At 48.1% G+C, this 23,406-nt stretch overlaps 1 protein-coding gene across 4 annotated transcripts in view; it reads right to left on the bottom strand.

Annotated features, from left to right (window-relative positions):
* Positions 1–23,406, bottom strand: part of FARP1 (FERM, ARH/RhoGEF and pleckstrin domain protein 1) — a 300,983-nt gene that overhangs the window by 12,477 nt on the left and 265,100 nt on the right. For all 4 annotated transcript variants that reach the window (XM_081548931.1, XM_081548929.1, XM_081548930.1 and 1 more), the window contains exons 17-19: positions 8,456–8,537; positions 2,790–3,027; positions 547–677 (exon numbers count right to left, since the gene is read on the bottom strand). In XM_081548931.1, the coding sequence (XP_081405057.1) occupies positions 547–677; positions 2,790–3,027; positions 8,456–8,537 (451 nt within the window). The remainder of the gene's footprint in view (positions 1–546; positions 678–2,789; positions 3,028–8,455; positions 8,538–23,406) is intronic.

Below are 23,406 nucleotides of genomic sequence, written 5' to 3'. Positions count from 1 at the left end.
AATTTTTTTTTTAAACAAGGAATCTCAAAGCCTCTCAGAATATGGTGGGGAAAAAGTAAATAAGCATATCAACTAATAAGGAGAAAAAGCAGAATATGAGGTCAAAGGATTCATTTATCTTCTTTTGACCCAAAATTTCTGAATTGTCACTGTAATATTCAAGGCATTTTCCCAGATGTCTCCCTGGGTGGGGAAGAAAGCCACTTCAGAAGGAGCGTATTTTAATTTTGGGGTGCCCATATTCAAAAGGCTCCAATGTAAGTCACTGCAAGTCTTTCTTGGGGCTTCCCAGGTGGCACTAGTGGTAAAGAACCTGGCTGCCAGTGCAGGAGACATAAGAGACACGGGTTTGATCCCTGGGTTGGGAAGATCCCCTGGAGGAGGATGTGGCAACCCACTCCAGTATTTTTGCCTGGAGAATCCCATGGACAGAGGAGCCTGGTAGGCTGTAGTCCATGGAGTTGCAAAGAGTCGGACACGACTAAAGCGACTTGGCACACACAAGTCTTTCTGGTTTCACCTCCAGAGCACACAGAGAGAACTTACCCTTCCTGGGATCACAAGATTGTCAACGCCAATCAAATCTTTCTTGAGTTCATGCAGTTTCTGGAAATTCTCCATCTTGATCATCGTACCGTGAAGCTGGGCCACCATTTCCGTGATCTCTGCCAAAGCAGCTGAGGAGGGAAAGACACAAAAACTGCAGCATTCACAGCAGACAAGGGTCATTTCCCCCTACATCTTGAAGCTTAATTCTCCAGGGTAATATCCTCTGGTAGCTGAATTATGTTAGAAGCCTTCCTTCTAAGGAAGACACTGCTATTTCTGAGTGATAATAAAAACTGAGTGATATACTTTATATATTGATTTGCTTGCTTTAGTTTCCCACAAACCATCTTGAAAATGTCAATGCCTCCTTCATAGCTCGGTGGTGGACAGCTGTCCTTCAGTTAGAATTACTTGTTGGCATAAAGGGGCAGCAGCGAGGGGGTAAGAGTACCTGGAATTTTGTCCCCAGGACAGAGATTTTTTCTCCCCTCCTCGTTAACCGGAAAGAACAGAGCAGAGTGAACAAAGAGGCCACAGAAAAATCCCGGGCGAAGGAGAGATCTTTCTGGCAAAGGGTCTAACTGATAGTGTAACACTTTTGGGCAACAAACATTCCAATATGTCCTGGTTTTTCCTTCTGCACTCATCTATAGTGTTTACCAAGCTGGCTGCAAAGAAAAACTGCAACTAAATGTTCCAATATTGGGCACATCTCCCCTACACCGATGGGCACTCAGGGTTGAGGGCTCGAGGGTCAGGCACAGTCTGAGCCTTAGAGGAAGAGGAGGATTCTGCCAGAGAAAGGACCAGGAGGTGGTGGTGGGGTGTCCAAGTGGAAGGAATAGAATATGCCAAGGCCTGAGGCCGCATGGTTTGTTTTAAAAACTGATGTCTAAAGCAAGTCAAAACCACATCTTGAGCCATTTCTGTTCCCATTGCATGAATTACCAATGTCTTCATTGGTGGTGGTATTGGTGGTTTAGTCACTAAGTCATGTCTGACTCTTACAACCCCATGGACTGTAGCCCGCCAGGCTCCTCTGTCCATGGGATTCTCCAGGCAAGAATACTGGAGTGGGTTGCCATTTCCTTCTCCAGGGGATCTTCCCGACCCAGGGATCAAACCCGGGTCTCCTGCACTGCAGGCAGATTCTTTACCAACTGAGCTACCAGGGAACAATGTCTTCATTAACTCTACCAAATCTTCCCTTGGTTTGCCTTTCTAAAAACCAAGATTAAGTTTACATACTTTAGGTAAGAGACACAGATCCTGACATACTAATGGGTGTGCAAAGTCTTGTAATCTGTCAAGAACCACCTGGGGAGGGTACACTGTGTACAGACTGGCTCCAGAGTGTCCTAGCCCCCAAGGCTACAAGTCTAGGCCAAGGAGTGCAGACAGTAACAGACCACAAACAACACGAGAAGAGGATGTAAGTTCAAAAAGACGATGTGTGGCACAGTGGGAAAAGCATGGTCTAGTGTCAGCTCCCATCTTTGGCTAGCTGAGGAATGCTCACAAATCCTCTACCCCCTCTGAAGCCTGTTTTCTTATCTATAAAATAGGATAACAACCCTTCTCTCATGGAGTTGTTAAAGAAGTAAAGGTGTTAATGTAAGAAAGATACCTGGCAGAGTACCTGGCCCAGGTGCTGAGCGAGGGACAGTGAGTAATATCATCATTAGCTGGTAGGGAAGGATGGTCAAGAATGTGGGTTCTGGGTTTAGGTTACAAGTCGTTTACTTTGCAGCTGTGTGACTTTGGGAAGTTTCCTTAACCTCTCTGGTCTCAGCGGTCCCCATATGTAAAATGAGCTCACCATTATCTTGCAGGTATTTCTTGAAGACTGAGAGCTGATACACCTGAAATGCTCAGTGTGGTGACCTCACGAATGCCCTGAAGCAATGAGCAGTAGTGTTTATTACCAGCCATTTCCGGTGGCCCATCCAAGGGGAAAGTGATGAGCTTCTACCTTGTAGGTGAATGGAAGCTTTTTGGAAGGGACTGACTCTAAGTGGAGCTTCTCCAGGGTTCTTTGCACTAACCACCCAAGATAGAAGGAGAAAATGCAGGCAAGAGGATGGAGAAGAGAAGCGAATCACTACTGCCTTCTTGACAGGACAGACCAAGAGGGAACAGAAAATATCAGACCACGTCCTACAAAAGCATGTCTGCCTGGCTTGGGAGACAATCCCAGAGACCTCCCCCTCCTTCCCTCCCCAACACACACACCCACTCACCTCGGCAGTCCCTGAAGTCGGTGTGGCTGGGCGGGTAGTGTTTGCACAATCGCTCCAGGACCTGCTTGTAGTGCATGAGCCGGTGCAGCGGGCGCAGAAGGAAGGTGTTGAGCGGTAGATAGCACACCTTTTGCAGCTCAAAGTCTCGGCACAAGCTCTCCAGCCGCCTGGAGCCCCGGATGCCGGTCTCCAGCGCCTCCAGCGCCTCGCTGTGCTTCCACAAGTGAGCAGCCAGTTGCTGGTGGGGAAGACATGGGAGGGGGCGTGGCCGGGGCCGTGGAGAGGGGCGGAGTCTGGCTCAGCCACGTGGTCCACTCCAGCTTGACCCTCCCAAGGCATCACCTTTACTTTCATTATCTCATCCCACTTGTTTAATCTCATGCTTTTAATATTTCACTATTTAAGTTCTCAGGATGAAATAAAAAAGCTCTATAAAAGCACAGAGCAGTTTAAAATAAGCAGGGATCATAAAATATTTCAGATGTATATGGAACACTAGAGATATAAAAGTGTCCTTTTAAAACAAGACTGGTGAAACTCAGGGGAAATAAATGAATGGGAGTGCCTTCAGGGGGCTTGGGGTTTTCTCCTAAATGTCAAAAAAAAACCCGACAAAGAGGCCAGGGCCACTCAATAAACGTCACATAGTGAAAAGTACACATTTCTGTTAGGCCCCGTCCCCTTCGCTCGGGTAATAACTGAGCATCTGCCGTGAGACACCTGCTCTGCTGGATTCTGGGGAGCGGATGGGAATGACGAGCCTCGGTCCTTCTCTACTGGGGTCTGACCGAGATCCTTTGCTTGGGCAAACTTTTGTCAGGCTCCTGAACCTTCTCCCAGGCCTGGCTGTACACTTCCCTGTACCATCCAGTTTTAGAATCCTGTTATAAGTCAGTTCAACCAGAACCCTCCACCCTGGGTATCTGGTCACCCTTGACATTGGGGGTCTCCATCCGCCACTGCCTACCAGGTGACGTCTTCACCTAAGAATCCTATTAGGTCGGTTCAGCTAGAATTCCCCCTCATGACCCTGATGTTTCCTCCTAGTACTTTTTCACCCTCTGAGCCTGGCCCTGATCCTTGGCTGTAGATCCCCGCTGCACTGAGAGCTGAGCGCAGTCTCTCCCCCATTGTAAGAATCCCCCTGCCGTGTCCCCGCACCTACTGCAAAGGTCCAGAACAAAGTCTGCTCTACCCTCCTTAACGACTGTTGCTGAATATGGTTTTCCTTTAATGGGTGGTGGTGGAGACAGCTGCAGGGTAAGAAGTCTGATAGAGCATTCCAGAAGGGATTAATTCCTCACAGCAGCTATTGTCCTTGTCTTCGCCCTCCTTCCCAGAAGCGGGCTCACTATCTGTGCGCTAATTCCCAGAACATCTGGGTTCCCAATCCTGGCACCTCCATGCCCACAGCCCACAAACAGCTGGAAATCCAGGAGTCCAGACATCAACCCCCCCACGCCCCCCACCCTACTGCAACTGAGGCTGCCCCCCAATCCTCTCACCCCAGGATGGGTGCTGCCACCTGTTACTCAAGACAGAAAAACCAGATGCCCTCAGGTTTTGGGTCCTTCACCAAGACCTACCAACTCTACCTCCTGCAGACAGCAAGCCTGTTCCTGGCTTTGCCCGGTGGTCACCAGGGTCTCTGCCTCTACTCTTGCCCCTTGACTTTCAAGTACCCCCAAAAGGAACTTCCACCAATGCAATCGAGCACATTGCCTTTTGCTTGGGATATGTAAAGAACTCCCACCTCCTCAGGACAACCTCCAGAGTCTTGGGCAAGGCACATGGGGCCCTGATCAGTGATCTCTCCTCCCCTCCATTGTGGCTTCTTGCTACTCACTCCGGGCATGTACTGAACAACCTGGCCTTGAATGTGCCGGGCTCTGACACCCAGAGCCGTGGCACAGGGCACTCTACTCCTAAGGGCCCCCTTCAGGCTCAGCTCTGAGGCTTTCCCTGTTCTCCAGGCTGAGCTAGTGACTCCTCCTCCTCCTGGACTTCCTGTCCCCCTTAGCCATTATCACGTGGTCTCCCTGTTGAGTTTATTTGGTTATTTAAAAAATATAAATATATAGATTCATGCATGCTGTGCTGAGTTGCTTCAGTCATGTCCGACTCTTTGCGATCCCATGGACTGTAGCCCACCAGGCTCCTCCATCCATGGGATTCTTCAGGCAATACTGGAGTGTATTGCCATTTCCTCCTCCAGGGGATGTTCCCAACCCAGGGATCAAACCTGCATCTCCTGCATTGCAGGTGGATTCTTCACCACTGAGCCACCAGGGAAGCCCCATATAGATTCACAGAAGTTGCAAAGACAAGTCCAGGGGGTCTTAGGTGCCCTTCCCCCGGCCTCCCCTCCTGCTCACATCTTGTCTAGCTACAGCACTGGAGCCCAACCAGGATGCTGACACTGGGACAGTCCAGGGTTTATTTGGATTCAGCCAGTTATTCACACCCTCAATTGTGTGTGTGCATATGCCAGTGTGTGCATATGTCAGTGTATGTGCACGGGTGTGTGTGCATGTAGCTCTATGCAGTGTTCGCACACATGCAGTCCCTTTTTTTGAGAGTGTCCATCCTGTTACTACACCCTCATGGCCTGATACACACAGTCGGTGCCTCCAGGAGGCCTTCTGCCCACCTGCAGTAATGAGTAGATGAACCACTGCAGGCATCCCGCTCAGGCAGGGTCTTGCAAGGCTCTGAGTGCCTGGAGAGGTGGGTACAAAGTCCTTGGAGCACAGAGTAGAATATGAAGGATCTGGGGGGAGGGTGGGGTGGGTGGAGGGGTAAGGGATCTGGCAAAACTGTCCAGGGAAGGCTTTCTCTGAGTTTGGACTATATTCTTTAAACCACAGAGAGACAAGGCGGGTTTGGAGCCTCATCAGGGTGGCCATGATGCAAATGGTGGCTGGGGAGGATAAGAGGTAGCTGGTGAGTCATCGGGAAGAGAACTGAGAGCCAGAAGGAGGGAAGTGCTAGGAAATAAACAAGGAGAAGGGGCAGGAGGTGACCGGGCCTTGGGGGGAAGGTCACAGCCTAGATGACAGGGGAAGGGTCAAGGTTTAAGGCGAGGGCCTCCTCTGAATGTGTGGATGGTGAAATGCTGATGCTGCCAGTAGAACACTTCGGCCTGGGAGAGAGATCACCACCTGGGTGCCTCTGACTTTTAGGTGGGATTGGAGCCCTGGCCGGCTTGCTCATCCTGTGCGGAGGGCCTGGGGACAAAAGCCGGTGATGTCCCCAGCCCTGCTGAACATCTGCACGTGCACAGGTGGACGCCCGGGTAGGGGGATGGGCAGGAAAGACTGCAAGCTGGAGCCCGTGCGAAGCACTGTGGACAAAAGTGCCAACATTGGCACTTCTCTAGAACCTTCTGCTGCTCCCCTCCATGCTTTATAAAAATTCCCTATAACCGACAATAACAGCCACAATAAAAAATAAAAAGAAAAACCAATTTCTCTAAAATGCTGCCAGAGTCTAAGCCTCCCCATCTATTTTTATTTTGTTTGCACAGAGTTCTGCACCATAAATGCTTGTGGCATTGGCACAGTAATTAAAATACCAGCACGGCCAAGGAAGCCAACTAAATGCAAAAGTGCCAGCTCACTAGACGGAGGGGAAAGAATTGCCTTGGGCGGAAATCGGGTCTATTTTTAGGAGGTTTTAGGTGCTAGGTGACCAGAGAGGAGCGTGGATGTCTAAGCAAGGGCACCCTTCCTTGAGAGGGTCGCAAGGGGAGCTGGTACACAGGGAGAACTCCGGGGCTATCCCCAAGGGGGTGGTGGGACACTTTCAAACCTCAACAATAACTGTAACTCTACAAGTGCTTTAGACATTGTAGGCTCTCAGCTAGTATGGATGGATGGTAGATATAGACAGACGGAAGGATGGTTGGATGGACTGAAATGGTGACGGGACAAGCAACCTGCCTTCTTCAGGGGGTAAAGAATTCGCCTGCAATGCAGGAGATGCAGATTTGATCCCTTGGTTGGGAAGAACCCCTGGAGAAGGAAATGGCAACCCATTCCAGTATTCTTGCCTGGGAAATCCCATGGACAGAGGTCGCAGAGTCAGACACGACTTAGAGATTAAACAACAAGCTTAGTTATTAGTAAAGGTTTCGCAGAGTCGGACATGACTGAGCGACTCACACACACACAGACAGGCTTTGCAGGTTGAGATACAGGAAGATTGCTTTAAAATGTTAAGTATAAATGTATTCAGGCTTCCCTGGTGGCTCAGACAGTAGAGAATCCACCTGCAATGCAGGAGACCCAGGTTTGGTCCCTGGGTTGGGAAGATCCCCTGGAGAAGGGAATGGCTGTTGTTGTTCAGTCACTCAGTCGTGTCTGACGCATGGACGCAGTCTTTGTGACCACATGGACTGAAGCACTCCAGGCTTCCCTGTCCTTCACTATCTCCTGGAGTTTGCTCAAACTCATGTCCATTGAGTCAATGATGCCAACCAACCATCTCATCCTCTGTGCCCGCTTCTCCTCTTGCCCTCAATCTTTCCCAGCATCACAGTCTTTCCCAGTGAGTCAGCTCTTCGCATCAAGTAGCCAAAGCACTGGAGCTTCAACTTCAGCATCAGTCCTTCCAATGCATATTTAGGGTTGATTTGGCTACCTATCCCAGTGTTCCTGCCTGGAGAATTCCATGGACAGAGGAGACTGGCGGGCTACAGTCCATGGGGTTGCAAAGAGCCAGACACAACTGAGTGACTAACACACACACACACACAGATGTATTCATATTTGAAAGATGAATTGTGCGAGTTAAAACATTCCATTTTTAAAGGAATTACTAATGGATTCGAATGAAAGGCAAAAACGAAATTTCAGACCTGAGAGGTAGGACAGATTTCAAACAAGAGGCGGACTACGGGTTCCCTCTGTCCCGACATTCTGGGAGACTTTCATTCTTTGGTATCATTTGCTACTGCTGCTGCTAAGTCGCTTCAGTCGTGTCCGACTCTGTACGACCCCATAGACGACAGCCTATCGACGACACCCCATAGACGACAGCCTATCAGGCTCCCCCGTCCCTGAGATTCTCCGGGCAAGAACACTGGAGTGGGTTGCCATTTCCTTCTTCAATGCATGAAAGTGAAAAGTGAAAGTGAAGTCGCTCAGTCGTGTCCGACTCTTAGCGACCCCATGGACTGCAGCCTATCAGGCTCCTCCGTCCATGGGATTTTCCAGGCAAGAGTACTGGAGTGGGGTGCCATTGCCTTGGTATCACTTAATGGTCCAAAATATATTTACCTTATAAACAGACTGAGAGTCACAGAATTGCCTGGAATTCCTACATAGCTCTGAATCCAATATTTCTGTCGAAGAAGCCAAAACAACTGACTACCAGTGAAATGCTCAGTCAACCCATGTTTTGTCTACACAGCTTTTTTCAAATGACTCATAGAGAATCCCTGTTGTTCTGGTTACAACACAGAACTCTGGAAAAGTACCGAAAATGCCTTCCCCAGAATGACTGGATTTTCTTTTATGCCGCCAAATAAAATTATCCAGAGGAGGCAGGAGTTTCCCCAAGGCTGTGCTACATGCAGATGTGAATCACAGGCAGGGATCACAGTCCCGAGTTATCTTCCCAGGGGAGCCCCGCCCCCACCTCCCCTCCCCACCCCAGCAGCTTACCTTCATCCCCTGAATGTTCTTCAGCATCACGTCTCCGATTCTTTGGTAATCTCCTCTGATGTGGGCATTCGAGCGGCCTTCCCTGGGAGCAAAGGGTTGGAGACCAAAGCGTTAGCAGTGAAAACATGACCGGATCCACATGCCAGCCCCAGATGACAAACCATCAACCTTCACGTCTTCCAATCCGTTAACCCAACTGGACATCAGCGCTAGAAGGAGACTTCAAAATGACCCCAGTCCTTCTGCAGACAAAGAAGTCCACTTGTGCTCTGAAAAGTGGCTGGGAAGAGCCACTTTCTGTTCACTTTAGTTTGATCTCATTTTACTTTTCTTTTTCCATCCACGCTGGGGTGATTTTCTCAGCGTTAGAACAACGAGGCGATGACTTGCAGGAACAAGCTCATGAAACTGATTCTTTTTCACAGATTGGGACTAACAGACACTTGTAAGAAGCCAAGCTTAGCCTCAAAAATCAAGGTTTCTGCTCCCAAGAGTCCTTACCTGAAGCAGACAAAGGGCTGTGTGAAAAGCCCTTGGCAAGAGAAAAATATAATTGAGGGAGTGCAGGAGACCCACTTACGGAGGTGGGTATGTGAAGAATGACCCAGAAGAGGGCAGGATGGGGTCCCAGGTACTGAGATGGGTCAGGGGTCCCCCCAACATGCTGGGTGGTGGATGACAAAGATATGGGTGTTTTGAATGGAGCATCTGGATATATATTAATTTCTCTTTGGCTGTAGACTATATCCAATATTGATAATCTAGGGGCTTAAACAGCAGTGAGAAAAGGAATGCTATTAATAATAATGGCAGCTTCGGTTACTGAGCACTGACCACAGTGCTGAGCATATTACAGGCACTGACCAGTCACTGAATCCTCTTGGCAGCTTTGTGACCAGGTACCACCATCACCCTCTTCAAACAGCTAAATACTGAGGCACAAAGAAACAATGCAATATGTCTAATGTCAGTGATCACAAGGCTGGAGCTCGGAGCCGAGCCCAGGAACCCAGCCTATGCACTTCTAGCCACCATATCTGTGCGTATCTGCCAATTAATCCGCTGAATCTCCCAGAGAAAATTAAAACATGATTTTAACAATGAACCTGGCTAATATCTTCAAACCAACTGTTCAGGATAGCCAGAAGCCAATTTAAGGAAAAGGGACAAACTAAAAACGAAAAAAAGGTAAAAATCTGGGCGGGGAGGTGAGACGTGCTCAGGGTGGAGTATAATACCTGCAGTCCGAGCGCGGAGTGCTTCACACCCACAGGAGCTGCTGCCCTAAGCCTCCAGCACTGGGAGGAATGACCCCCCTTCTCGGCATTCAGGGCTTTCCAGAACTGCCGGCTCAACCTCTCACACGGCAAGGGTCTCAGGATGGGGAGAGGAGGGCAGGGAGGAAGGTACTGAATGAGGCTTTCCAGGTGGTGCTGGTGGTAAAGAACCCACCCCCAATGCCCGAGATGTAGGAGATGTGGGTTCGATCCCTGGGCTGGGAAGATCCCCTGGGAGAGGGCATGGCAGCCCACTCCAGTATTCCTGCCTGGAGCATCCAATGGACAGAGGAGCCTGGTGGGCTGCAGTCCATAGGGTCACAAAGAGTCAGCCTCGACTGAAGGGACTTAGCACGCAGGGGGCAGAAAAGTCTGAGCAGATAGAAACAGGAGGGCTGGCTCCTCTCCTAGCTCCCCTCTCCCCACACCGAGCAGTGACAACACCACGTACTCCACCATTTATAACTGAGCACAGACTGGGAATTACATCACAGGAGAGACAAGCAACCAGACCCATCAGGGAATTAAAGCTTCTATAAAATAAAAGGAGTGAGGGTACTCATGATGTTCCCAGCCCCTGCCAGGGTCTTCTAAGGCTGTCTTTATCTTTTTAAATTAATATTTATTGGAATATAGTTGCTTTACAATGCTATGTTAGTTTCTACTGTACACCAAAGTAAATCAGTTATATGTATAAACACATCCCCTCTTTTTGTTTGCACTTCCTTCCCATTTAGGCCACCACACAGCATTGACCAGAGGTTCCCTGTGCTCTGCAGTAGGTTCTTAGTGGTTACCCATTTTATACACAGTAGTGGCTACATGTCAGCCCCAATTTCCCAATTCATCCCACTCTCTCTTTCTCCGCCCTGGTGTCCATACACTTGTTCTCTGCATCTGTGTCTCTTTCTGCTTTACCAATAAGTTCATCTGTATCGTTTTTCTAGAAGGGCTGTCCTCTCGTTAACCTATTCCATTCTTTTCCACCCCAGTGCAGAATTCCTCAATCCTTCTGCTTCCTCTTAGCTGCCAAAACAAACAAGCTGGCTGATGGCCTCAATTACTATGCACTTCTCTTCTGATTAAAGTATGGATTCTCTTCTTGCTACTGCCTGAAATGCTTCTGTGCAAGACTGCCGCTGACCTCTGAGGTACCTAATCCACCAAGGGAAGTACTGTCACAGCTGCTCCTGGTCACCCTCAGTCCCAAACGCTCTGGCCCTGCTCTCTGGCTTCTGGAAGCCTCCTCTCCAGCCCCCTGGTTTCTCTTCAGCTGACATCTTCAGTCCTGTTTGCCAGGCCCTCCTCTTCAGGCCATTCCTAAGCTGTTTCTGTGTTTTGAGAACCCATCCCTGGCTATCTTCTCTCTCTTCATTTCTACCTCTCCCTAAGCAAGCCTTTCTATTCTCCATGGTTTCAACTCACAATGCCACAGCTATGCCTCAATGAGCTATGTAGTTACTAACCCAGGCCCTGTATTTTATGACTTTCAGAGGTCACTGCCCGAGTGACCTCATGGTGGTGGTTATAAAGATGCCACATCATATGTGGTGGTTTAGTCACTCAGTTGTGTCTGACTCGCGACCCCATGGACTGTAGCCTGCCAGGCTCCTCTGTCCATGGGGATTCTCCAGGCAAGAATATTGGAGTGAGTTGCCATTTCCTCCTCCAGGGGATCTTCCCGACCCAGGAATCTGCATTGCAGGCAGATTCTTTATCAACTAAGCTCCAAGGGAAGCCACCTCATAGGAATCTCAAACTCAAGAGATTCTGCACAGAGGTAGTTATCTTGCTGCCAAAATCCAATCTCTTTCCTCCATTTCCTTCCTTAATGAAGCAACTGTCCTGCCTTAGCCTCAAGCCAAGAGCCTTGGTTATCCACACTGGTCTGCCTCCCTCATCCCCATCCATCGGGTCATTCTCCCCCAAAGTGGTCTCAGTGGAGAATGCTCCAGCGTCTGACTTAGACCAGGCTCCCCTGGTGGCTCATATGGTAAAGAATCTGCCTGCTAAGGCAGGAGACCCAGGTTCGATACTGGATTAGGATGATCCCCTGGAGAAGAGAATGGCTACACACTCCAGTATTCTTGCCTGTTGAATCGCATGGACAGAGAAGCCTGGCGGGCTACAGTCCACGGGGTTGTTTGACACGACTGAACAGCTAACACTTTCCCTTTCCCCTCCTGAGACAGCACTTAGCTCTCTGCTTATGATCAGAAATTACTCCACCCCATCAGCTACACGGTTGTGGTATCTTTGGATCTTTGGCAAATGGTTCTTAATTGGGTCACAACAGAGATGTTTATCGTTTGGTTATTCTGTGGATCCTGTGTGAGTGTGTGGGTGCAGTTGTGAATTTACAGGTTGCTGCTTCTCCTTACACACTTCAGGCAGGAAGGAGCTCCTGCCAGAAACGGAGGCTTCCTGCTGTTCAAACCACCCACCTCGCACCTTCAGCATCACGGGGAAGCTCTCTTAGGAGTTGGGAAATTCTCCTTCCCTCCCCACCACATCTAAACAACAAAGGAGGACCGAATTGCTGAGCTAGAACAGCCTCGTTTCAATAAAAAGAGGGAAGACACAACTTATGCTGGATTTCCAGGTATGCAGCTATCATCTTGGAACCTAAGTCACTGACCCCAAACTTCCAAATGGGCGTGCCACTTGACAACGCACATGGGACAGGTCTTCAGCTCATCCAAAGGACATCATCCAGATATTTTAGTGAGAATGCTCTGGACTGGGCAGGGGCGGGGGTGGGGGGAGGACTGGGTGTCTCGGTTCCCACTGGTACTGAACAATCTTCTCTCACAGAGAGCATCCTGACCCACGGGAAACCAGGAGCAGTGGAGGAGGCAGGGAGGAGGGGCAGAGCGCGGTGATGGAGGCCAAGCTAGATTGACTTCACTTCCTTTCTTCCTTTGCCAACTCTTTATTAAAAGAGACGTGCCCTGATGTTTAAAACCCCAGACGCAAGGGGGACCTTCCTTCCTGCTTCGGCTGGCCGGCAGAACTTTATCTGTTCCCGTCAGTTTGCAGAGTCTTTGTTTCATTTGGGAAACTGCTCTGGGAGAGCATCACGGATCCTCTGTGCTCAGCCAATCCACTGAGCTGGGGGCGGCCCGAGGGAATGCGGTGAAACCAGGCTGGGGTCCCAGAAGTTCACGCGGCCAGTATGGGCAGCTTGGCCCCCTTCCCTCACCCTGCCCACCGCAGCACGCAGCAGGGGCCAGCCCTCCTTGGTCCCAGAATCCTTGGTCCCAGAACACGGAGTCAGCCCTCGGGAAAGGGGACGAGACCTGCGCTCCTCTGCTCCATAGAGAATGACCGTCACGTTTACGCTTCCTCTACATGTGAACGCCAGAGAACCCGCAAGTCTAGTGCACTGGCCTTACCGTAAAGAGCTAAAAGGTCACTTGATTATGGAGAACAGGGAAAAGTAATTATAACTCTTCCGGAACAGCCTCTGGATGTTAACCTCACAAGAAAAGGGTGCTTGTTGGGAAGATGGGGCCGTGTATTCACTGTCTGGGTAACTACTGCGCGACAATGCAGCGGAAAATTCTTTTGACAATTTCGCTCTGGAAACCCAAGGAGCCTCCCAGATGCTGAATTCTGACCTGTGCACCATGATTAATGTGCTCCAGCGCACAACTATGTGTCATCTCAGCACAAGGTTGAACACACACACACACACACACACAGAATCTCTGACTCTTCCAGACCCTCTGTAAATGTTTCATTCACCACTACAAACAGACCAAGGCTCCGCCCTTTCCTCCCTCTCACAACAAAGAATCAGCTCATTAGATTAAAACATAAAAGCAAAACCACACAGCTTGGAGCTAAAAGGGCTGACTTTTTCAACTCAGCTTTGGGTCGCCGTGCTCTCTGACTCCAAGAAAATAGATTTAACTTTGTGAAGTTTTAGGCCTCATTTGCAAAACAAACATCATGCCCTAATTCTTACTATTCCTTGTGGTTCCTATGATTCTAAGTAGGGGGAAGAAAATAGGCTGTAATTATGTGTTTGTGTGTATCTGTGCTGTTATTGTGCTAAGTTGCTTCAGTCGTGTCTGATTCTTTGCGACGCTATGGACTATAGCCCGCCAGGTGTCTCTCTCCTCTCCATAGGATTTTCCCGGCAAGGATACTGAAGTGGGCTGTTACGCCCTCCTCCAGGGGGCCTCTAGCATTGGCAGGCGGGTTCTTTATCGCTAGCACCATCTGGGAAGCTATGTATCTATGTATCTGTATGTCTATGTGTATCTATGTAAATAAAAGGATATGTAAATGAGCAAATGACTAAAGACAAATCTTCCACTAATATGTAGGGTAGGAAGGGCACCTGGGTTAAAAAGCAACAAATTAGCCAGAGTAATAGATTTTATGTCTGTGTGTATATATATATATTAGCTGCATGTAATAGATGAGGATTTCAATATTCTTTGATGAATTTCAATGCCTTTTGAAATCCCTGGAGAGGAAACCCCATGAATGTGAACATTAATTCACACTGCCACTTGCAGGGAAGCACTTGTGAGGCGTTCTTGCTGGGCCGGGGTATTTCCCCCCGGTAGCGACAGGTACGCGACCATCCCGTCCTTTGGCTCAGGTGGACATGGCAGCTTCAAGCCCTCCGCTACCTTGTGCTCATCAGCTATGAATACATAGCTTTTCTTCTTCCAAGTTTACCAGGTCCAGTGTAATATGAGGCACAAGAGTTACAGCCCACTCACAGGCAGGCTTGACGGCACCAGATGAGACCTGGGTTTGGTTCTGTTGATGGCCGTGCATTAAAATATAGCACAATAGAAGGGCACTTTCAAACTCATCAGTGGCCTAAGTGTGTTCCAGCAGAAATCCACCTGCAATTGGAAAAATCATTTCCATTTTTCTAAACAAACAAACAAAAAAGTAGCTTGCTCTTAAAGCACAGTGGGCTATATAGACAAGAATAAGGCAGACAATTCAAGAAAAATAGCTCCTGCATATGCTTGACAACAGGCAATTTTACTTGTGTGTTAAAAGGAAACAATCACCAACCACCGCTGGCCTCCTAGGGGGACAGAGGGAAGCTGAATCTGGGCAGGATGCAGTGGGAAGATCCCAGCATCCTTAAAGTGTCATTGCCCCCCATTGTATACCCTCGATCCGTATCTTGCCCTAACTTCCTTCCACTGTGTATTCTTCCAAGCTTTTTTCCAGGTAGATCACACTGCCTTGTCTCCAGTGAGTTTCATGGTTTAATTTGAAAGTAATGATTTTAAACCCTTTTTGCAGGGCCTTCTTTTAAAAAAACCAGTGAAAATATTTTCAAACAAAAGCTTTTACACAAGAGAAGTAGATCTGCCTGAAGCAGGAGCAGAGGGCTCAGACGGCCCATCCTTGAGTTAACCGCCCGTCCTTGAATCTTGCGTTTTGAATACAACTTCAATGACTCTGGACAGCTTCCCTAGTGGGAAGCACTAATGGTATTTTATTTTTTAATATTAACATGTTTCAGATTTTGCATGTGAATACAGATTTTCTAAGTGTAAAAGCATGGTCCATCATCATTTGCCAGGTGCCCTTCTGCTTTGATCCTTTGAAACACAACAACAAACTAAATAATCTTTACCCCAGAGGAAACCAAGACATTTTCACGAATTTAAGTATTTTGAGCAACTATTGTGTGGTGGGCCCTGTGTTTGGTGTAATGAGTACTATTCATTCTTTTTAATACAATTTGTAAAGGTTGCAACCCACTTACAGTTACTACAAGATATTGCTCCATTCCCCATATTGTACAATATGTTCCTGTAGCTTCTTATACCCAATAGTTTGTACCTCCCAATGCTGTGAAAAAGAACTTTCTATGATGATGGAAATGTGTTTTATGTCTGCTGTCCTAAACGCAGCCACTACCCACATGGGTCTAATAACCCTTGAAATGTGGCTCGTGTTACTGAGAAACTGAATTTTTAATTTAAATTATTTTAAATTGCTCCAAGTGGCTAGTGGCTACCACATGGAACAGTGCACTTTCGATGTCTTTGCTTATCTTTATCTTGAATTGTTTTCTACTTGTTAACTGTCTCAAAATCTTTGTGGAAGATGAGGCATAAAAGGATTTAAGCGAAATGAAGTGAAGTGAAAGTTGCTCAGTCGTGTCCAACTCTCTGCGACCCCATGGACTGTCTATGGCATTCTCCAGGCCAGAATACTGGAGTGGGTAGCCTTTCCCTTCTCCAGAGGATCTTCCCAACCCAGGTCTCTGGGATTGTAGGCGGATTCTTTACCAGCTGAGCCACAAGGGAAGCACAAGAATACTGGAGTAGCTTATCCCTTCTCCAGGGGATCTTCCTGACCCAGGAATCGAACCAGGGTCTCCCACATTGCAGGCGGATTCTTTACCAACTGAGCTATCAGGGAAGCCCTAAATAAAAATGAGTCTTAACAAGAGTTGTGATGCAGTTTACCAATGAGAAACCATTCATTCGTTCTAACAGGCATACATTACCTGGAGTTCCACCCTAGACTCTGAGACCCAGGAACAGGTCCGCCTGGAGGAAACTACAGTCTTGGCAGATGCTAAGACTCACACATCAGGAGCTGAGATTCCAGGTGAACCAGGACGAGCGAGTGACACAGGAAGGTTAGTAAACGTCTCGGGAATTCAGAGAAGGAAGGATGGAGGTTGGTGGGGAGGAGGGAGTGAAGGAAGAGTCATGGCTTCTGAGCCGGGCTAAGTCCATTTTACAGGTGGAAAATCAATGCGGTGAATTGACCTTGCTGGATTCGAGAGTGACTCGGGGATTTCTGACATGCAGGGTCAACACCCTAACTTCCTGCTCAGGACAAAAAACTCATTACGGCTGGAGCTGCAGGAGCATGTCAAGCCTGCGACGCAGTGGGATCCCTCGTCACACGAGAATGTTCGCTCCACGAGACAAGGCACCACAGCTGATTTTACTCTGAACGAGCAAAGCTGTCATTGCCAGTGGTAAACGCACTATGGTGACGACAGGAGCTGGCGCACGAAAGAATTATCCAACCATGAACAAAGTGTGTGAGGCTGGAATAATTCCCCCATGAAATAATTACAGGGGTTCTCTGCAGTCAACCTTTACAAATATTTTGATCTTGGGCGACAACAAAATAACATGGAAATCGGATCCTTTCCTTTACGTGGATGTGGGAAACAGTCCACAGACATCAACTTTGGGGGAACAAAGCTTTCATATCATATAAACGACCTGCTTGGCAGAGTCAGCCAGCACTTCATGGTGTGGCAGGAACCACTTGCCACTGGCGACCTCTCAAAAGGATGGTGGCCAGGGTCCGGTCCATCCTCGGGGATCCAGAGATGAAGGCAGCTCTCAGGGTTGAGAAGAGGGGGGCATGGGGGGTGTGTCCATGTGTGTGGTACGTGTGTGTGCTCCTGACTCAACCAACCACAAGGGGATGCTGTGAGAAACTGCCCTGGCTGGAGAGCAAGTGAGCTACCTTTGGGGGTGGTGGCCACAGCACAAGGAAAAAGAACAGTGTCTCTTCCCGCCCTGTTTGCAGGACCTGCCAGTGCACCTCAAGCTCATGACAACAGGCTGTCTGGTCACCAGGCTCCTGATGACCCCAAATTCAAGCACAGGCCAGAGAAGACAAGAAGTTTATTAACGTCAAAGGTCTCCACCTCGGGATAAAAGCAGTCTGACCAGCTGGGATCATTGCCCACCACACCCTTCACCAGGTCACTTAAGAAAGGTAAAAAAGCCTGTTTTTACTTTCCCACTGTTAAAAATAAAGCCCATGGACCTCACAGAGCAGTAGGGCAGTTAAAAGGAAATAACAATGGGAGCTGAAAAGTACCTCCAAGAATGAGGAAGCTGTTGAGAAGTGAAACTTTGCATTGTGAGGTCTGCCTTCCAGTGGAAAGGCACCTGGACAGATAAGCCCCGCCCATGGCAGCTGCATTCTGAATCCGTAAGACAAGAGCGGAGCTCCCAGCTCTGCTGGGAGTAAAATGGTACTCTTACCATTTTAGCTTTAAACTGAGGTCTAACGTTCAACTTAACCTCTCAAGGCCTGGCTGTGAATGCTGACTGAGTCAGAATGGAGGCAATTCAATCAGCCAACACACCTGTCAAGTAAGCCTCACCTGCCTGCCTCTGGGAGGTTCCAATGAGTTAATTCAGGAAAGCCCTTGGTAGCGCCCACAGAGAACCCACAGGCATGGTGACCTTCATGTGCAAAGCACTGCTTTGAAGTCTCTTGTCTTCTTCTGCATTGGAGTCCCTATGATTTTGTTTTTTCTGTTTTTAAAAAATTGTAGCTAGATAAAGATTGTCGGCAAAGAGACATCTCTTTGCTGACAAAGGTCCGAATAGTCAAAGTTACAGTTTTTCCAGTAGTCATGTACCAATGTGAGAGTTGGACCATAAAGAAAGCTGAGCACCGATGAATTGATGCTTTTGAACTGTGGTGTTGGAGAAGACTCTTGAGTCCCCTGGACTGCAAGGAGATCAAACCAGCCAATCCTAAAAGAAATCAACCCTGAATATTCATTGGAAGGACTGATGTTGAAACTCTAATACCTTGGCCACCTGATGCAAAAAGCTGACTCACTGGAAAAGACCCTGATGCTGAGAAAGATGGAGGGTAGGAGGAGAAGGGGGCAACAGAGGATGAGATGGTTGGATGGCATCATCAACTCAATGGACATGAGTTGGAGCAAACTCCAGGAGATAGTGAAGGACAGGGTAGCCTGGAGTGCCACGGTCCATAGGGTAGCAAAGAGTCAGACACAACTTAGTGACTGAACAACAACAAAAGATCCTTTAGAGGAGGAAATAACAACCCACTCCAGTATTCTTGCCTGGAGAATGTCATGGACAGAGGAGCCTGGGTGGGGCTATGGTCCATGGAGTCGCAAAGAGTCAGATATGACTGAGTGACTTACACAGTTTCTTTTCTCACTACATAACCTAATATCTACCACCATAACCATTTAGCAAGTGTACGGTTCAATGGCATTAAGTACAGTCACATTGTTTTCTTGAACCTGGCTGATTCTTTTTGGAAGCTGTGTGCCCACAGCCTACCCATGCCTCCTTGCATGCTCATCCCTTGGTCCCAGTTCCCCACCAGCCGAGTTCTATCCCTGGCAGAACCTGGGGCAGGTCTGCATCCATCTCTGGGGAGTTACTTGGCCAGTTTGTGCCCAGCTTCTGCGAGTCATTTTAGGGCTGGAATTCGGGACTCCTGCCCAAAGGCCAAAGAGCTTTAGTGGCTTTCTCTGAATGCGTTTGAATAGCTGAGTAAAATGTCCTCACTTGCAAAAGAAAAAGCACTCTTTGTGTTTTCAGAAGTCACTGAACCTGTTTCCTTGTTTTTGAAGAAACGGGGTAACTTGGGCTTGGGCCTGAATGAAACGGTCCAGCCTCTTCTCCCAGCGTTGACTTGGGAGAATGCACCATTTGGACAGGAGCAGGTGTGTTTGCTGAGCCAGGCTCCAGCCTAATCATTCAGGAAAACGTCCTGGTAATTTTTCTGCCTTATAATTTCCCCTTGCTGATGGAAGTATACGACAGCCTAACTTAGGGCAGCAAAGAAAAGCACAGTGGCGGTGACATTTATGCCCCAAATCCGGGCGACCTTGATGAGGTACAAGGTAAACTTTAGATTTCCATTAACAATAATTGAAAATACTATCCTGGTTAAAGTCTGGAGTTTAGTTAATAACACAGTGTTAAGAGAGAAAGGACAGGCCCAAAATGGAGTCACTTGGGCTAAAGCCAAGACTTAGTACCTAACCAAATCACAGTCACAACCCCCCACCCCCACCCCTCGAAGGTCATCCTAACCAGTCAGCCATTGGTCAGCACCAAGGAGGTCATTGGTCACATGGGCCCTCTTGATCCCCAAAGGAAGATGAGGTCATCTGCCACCGAGACCCCTGCCGTCCCCCAGGTAGGTTACCTACGTCTGAAATAACATTGTTTATTCCTTGTTTTGCTTGTAAAGTTAAAAGTGTTAGCTTTCTAACGCTAGTTAGTTAACTAAAGTCGTGTCCAACTTTTTGTGACCCCATGGACTGTAGCCTGCCAGGCTCTCTGTCCAGGCAACAATACTGGAGTGGGTAGCCATTCCCTTCTCTGGGGCATCTTCCCGACCCAGGGATGGAACCCAGGTCTCCTGCACTGGCAGGCAGATTCTTTACTGTGTGAGTCACCAGGGAAGCCTTTCCATTTCTGGAGCACCTCCCTCCTCGCCACCTGAGATGCTGCTCATTCATGAATCATTCATTAGAGCCAGTTAGACCTTTCAATTTTACTTGCTCAGATTTTGCTTTTTAACAGAACCACAACACTGGTTCCTTAGGTTTGAGGAATGTGCCCAGTGATGTAAGAAGCTGACGTCAACGGGAGGGTCTGGAAAAGGAGTGTGCAAAAACTATTCTCATGGCAACTTTTTCCTAAATCTAAGATTTCAACTTATAGGAGAAGTTTATATTAAAAAATGGTCAGCCTTTCCCCTTTCCTCTGTGGGGGACAGGATGCCAAGCCTTTTACAGACACTGTCTTATTTAGTTGGTGTAACAGCCCTGTGAGATAGAAACCACATCTCATCTTATAGGTGAGGAAATGAGGCCATAGACAGCTGGACGTGGACCTCAGGTGTTGGTGTGATGAGGGATGCAGGTACTGCCAGCCCACTCCACGTGGGCCAGTCCATGTCTCCTGTCTCAGAATATCAACACACACACACTCAGTCTGTCAATAACCCAGAGCAACCTCTTTTCTTAAGAAACTTTATGTGGTACCTTCTTTTCATTGAACATATTTGCTCATGGGTTGCTTCTTCTGCGCGGGCATTAATGGCCCACATGTCCTCCCAGACAGAACTAGCCAGTGATGCCCTCATTGGACATGGCCCATTCAGCCATGAGAGGGCCTGCCCCCTCCCCTGAGACTGCAAGTCTCCAGCAGACGAAGCCTGGCGCTTGCTCACTCACCCATGCATTCATTGCTTATAGAAGAAACAGAGTTATAAGTAAAACGCAAACCAAAGAATCATAGGGTCGCTGGTTTCTCAGACACTGCACATGAGTTGTTCCAGAAAATTCATTCATCACAGTCATCTCAAGAAACACTGAAAAAGTACAAATTTCTGGATCTCATCCCAATGTTCTCCTAAAGGAGGGCCGGGTACAACGTAGCAATCTGTAGCTTTTCAAAACTCCGCTGGCCCACCAACCCCAGGTGACCCTAATGCCCTGCCAGGTTGGAGGTTTTGTCCAATAGATAAGTACCTTCTGGAAATGGGCAACTTCAGCTTAAGAAACCCTGAGGCGGAGGAGCCGATGCCTTGGAAGGCAGCCTGTCATCACTAAGCTGCACTTGCTGTGAAACCCTTTTCTATGCTCAGATACAAGGTGCCTCTTCAGAAACTCACTCCTTTGTTTAAATTTTGTCCTCTGGTACAACTAAGATGATGCTGACACCCTCTTTCATACAACCAGCCTGAAAAGAGCCATCTTCTTTTCCAAAATCTTCTCTTTGAGGCCAAATGCCCATACTTCCAACATTTTTTTTTTTTTTAATGAAATGCATTCTATTAGTCCATTTCAAACGTGACACTCAGAACTTGGTACAGTATTCTGAGGGAGCTCTGAGCCTTGAAGTTCCAAGGGGCAATCCTTGGTCTCCTTCTAATGAGGCACAGTCGATGGAAGAGGTTCACAACCTTGGCTGCACATTGGAATGATTACCTAGGAAGCTTTAGGAACTACTGACGCTTACATTCTACCTCTCAGGGATTCTGATACAACTGTCTGGTGTCCTGCCTGGTTTTCAAGATACTTTTTTTTCTTAGAGGTTCCAGGTGATTTTAATGAGCAGCCAATGTTGACAGCCACAGACAGAACCGACATTGATATCTCTTCCTCTGTGATTCTACTGGCTCATTCACATTCAGCCTTCTGCCGTGAATCCCTGCCGAGCCAGGTCATTTTCATCATGCACTTGAGGAACTGATTAGCTGAACTTAATGGCACGCTTGGATACTGACTCCCGATAAACATCATCAGTATGCCATGGGTCCATTGTTGCACAGCCATGAAGGTCAAGTTGATGGAGCTGCGTATTGACCATGCATGCTCTCTCGCTAGCCTTGAGTCTTTAATACGCTTCTGGCATCTTCATGGAAAACATGAATAAAATTATAAACCTTTGAAAGATACGCTACTGAAAATTCTCTGGGGAAATAAATGACAGCAGGTGCTTTTTAAGCAGCTGGACACTCTTTCACAGATAAAGGCTAAAGATTTATGATCACAGATAAATCCAAGAGCATGGCAGTCATTCTAAAATGAAATGTGTTTCATACAGCTCGGCAAAGCTCTCTGGTGGCAGTGTCAGAAGTGAGAAGCGTCTGTAGTTAGAAGTGAGAATATCCCTGCCCCTCCATCCTGGACGGGGTCATCCTTCCCTCCTCAGTCTGGACACTGGGAATCAGAACATGCCCAGAGATCCTCCGTCTTGTGGTCAAGGACCACCCTTCAAGTTTCCAGCCCAGTCGAGACCAAGCAAGATAAAACAGCCAGAACAGGTTGGTATAGGCAGACCAAGACCTAAGAAATGACTCAGCAACCCAGGGTTCATGACACTGTCATTATAATAAGTGAGCATTACAGGTTTTGCTCCCTCACCTCCCCCACCCCGGATTTCGCTTGGGTGCTTATGGGTTGGGTCCTGCACACGAAGGGGCAAGTTATATAACCCAAAGCTGTCAATCAACTTGTCAGTCAAATGACGCAGGACACAGGGAGGGGAGGGACCACTCATCTAAAAACCCAACCCTACCCCCATCATGGGCTTCTCAGGTGGTGCAGTGGTAAAGAATCTGCCTGCCAGTGCAGAAGACGTGGGTTCCATCCCTAGGGAGGGAAGATCCCCTGGAGGAGGGCACGGCGACCCACTCCAGCATTCTTGCCTGGGAATTCCCATGCACAGAGGAGCCTGGCGGGCTACAGTCCACGGGGTCGCAGAGAGTCAGACAGGACTGAGCGACTGGGCGGGCACACCCCCATGGCGGGAAGGCCTCTGGTTTCCAGACAGCGCACTCTCATGTTTCTCAGGGGCATACTTTCACTTTGCTTAATAAACTTCCTGCTACTGAAAACTGCTCTATTCCTCTTGTCTGAATTCTTTGCCTTGAGAGGACAAGAACCAGGGAAATGACCGCTCTGCCAGTGACAGCAGGAGTGAGCTGAAGCCGCCACACTGGGCTGCCAGGGCACTGCCAACTGAAGACACCTCCTGTGTGTGACCTCCCCGACCTTATTTAAATCAACTGCCACGTGGACCAAACTGCCGTTTATGATACATCTCAAGATGCTCTGAGCATACAGGAAAATTGGATGAATATGAAATCACTGGCCAGAAAATGAACCACTGGATTGGTTTCTCCAGAGCTAGGTTGTCTTCAATTCCACTAAGAAAGCATTATTCAACTTTGTCTGACTAAGGAGTCACATGGCAGAACACAATTGAAAGCTTTCCAGTAAATCTTGGGAAGATAGAGTTAGATGTTATAGAGCCATTTTTTTAAAAAAATTTCTAAAAGTGGTATTTCTCTTATATTCATAGCACCAATCTAGAGTAAGAGTCTAAACTGGCATTTTCAGTCTTTCAT

The sequence above is a fragment of the Giraffa tippelskirchi genome, chromosome 12, assembly GCF_054371585.1.
Source record: "Giraffa tippelskirchi isolate mGirTip1 chromosome 12, T2T-mGirTip1v1.2.pri, whole genome shotgun sequence".
NCBI classification, from domain to species: Eukaryota; Metazoa; Chordata; class Mammalia; order Artiodactyla; family Giraffidae; genus Giraffa; species Giraffa tippelskirchi.
The sequence above is the reverse complement of the archived record's forward strand: the minus strand, read 5'-3'. Positions and strand labels throughout refer to the sequence as shown.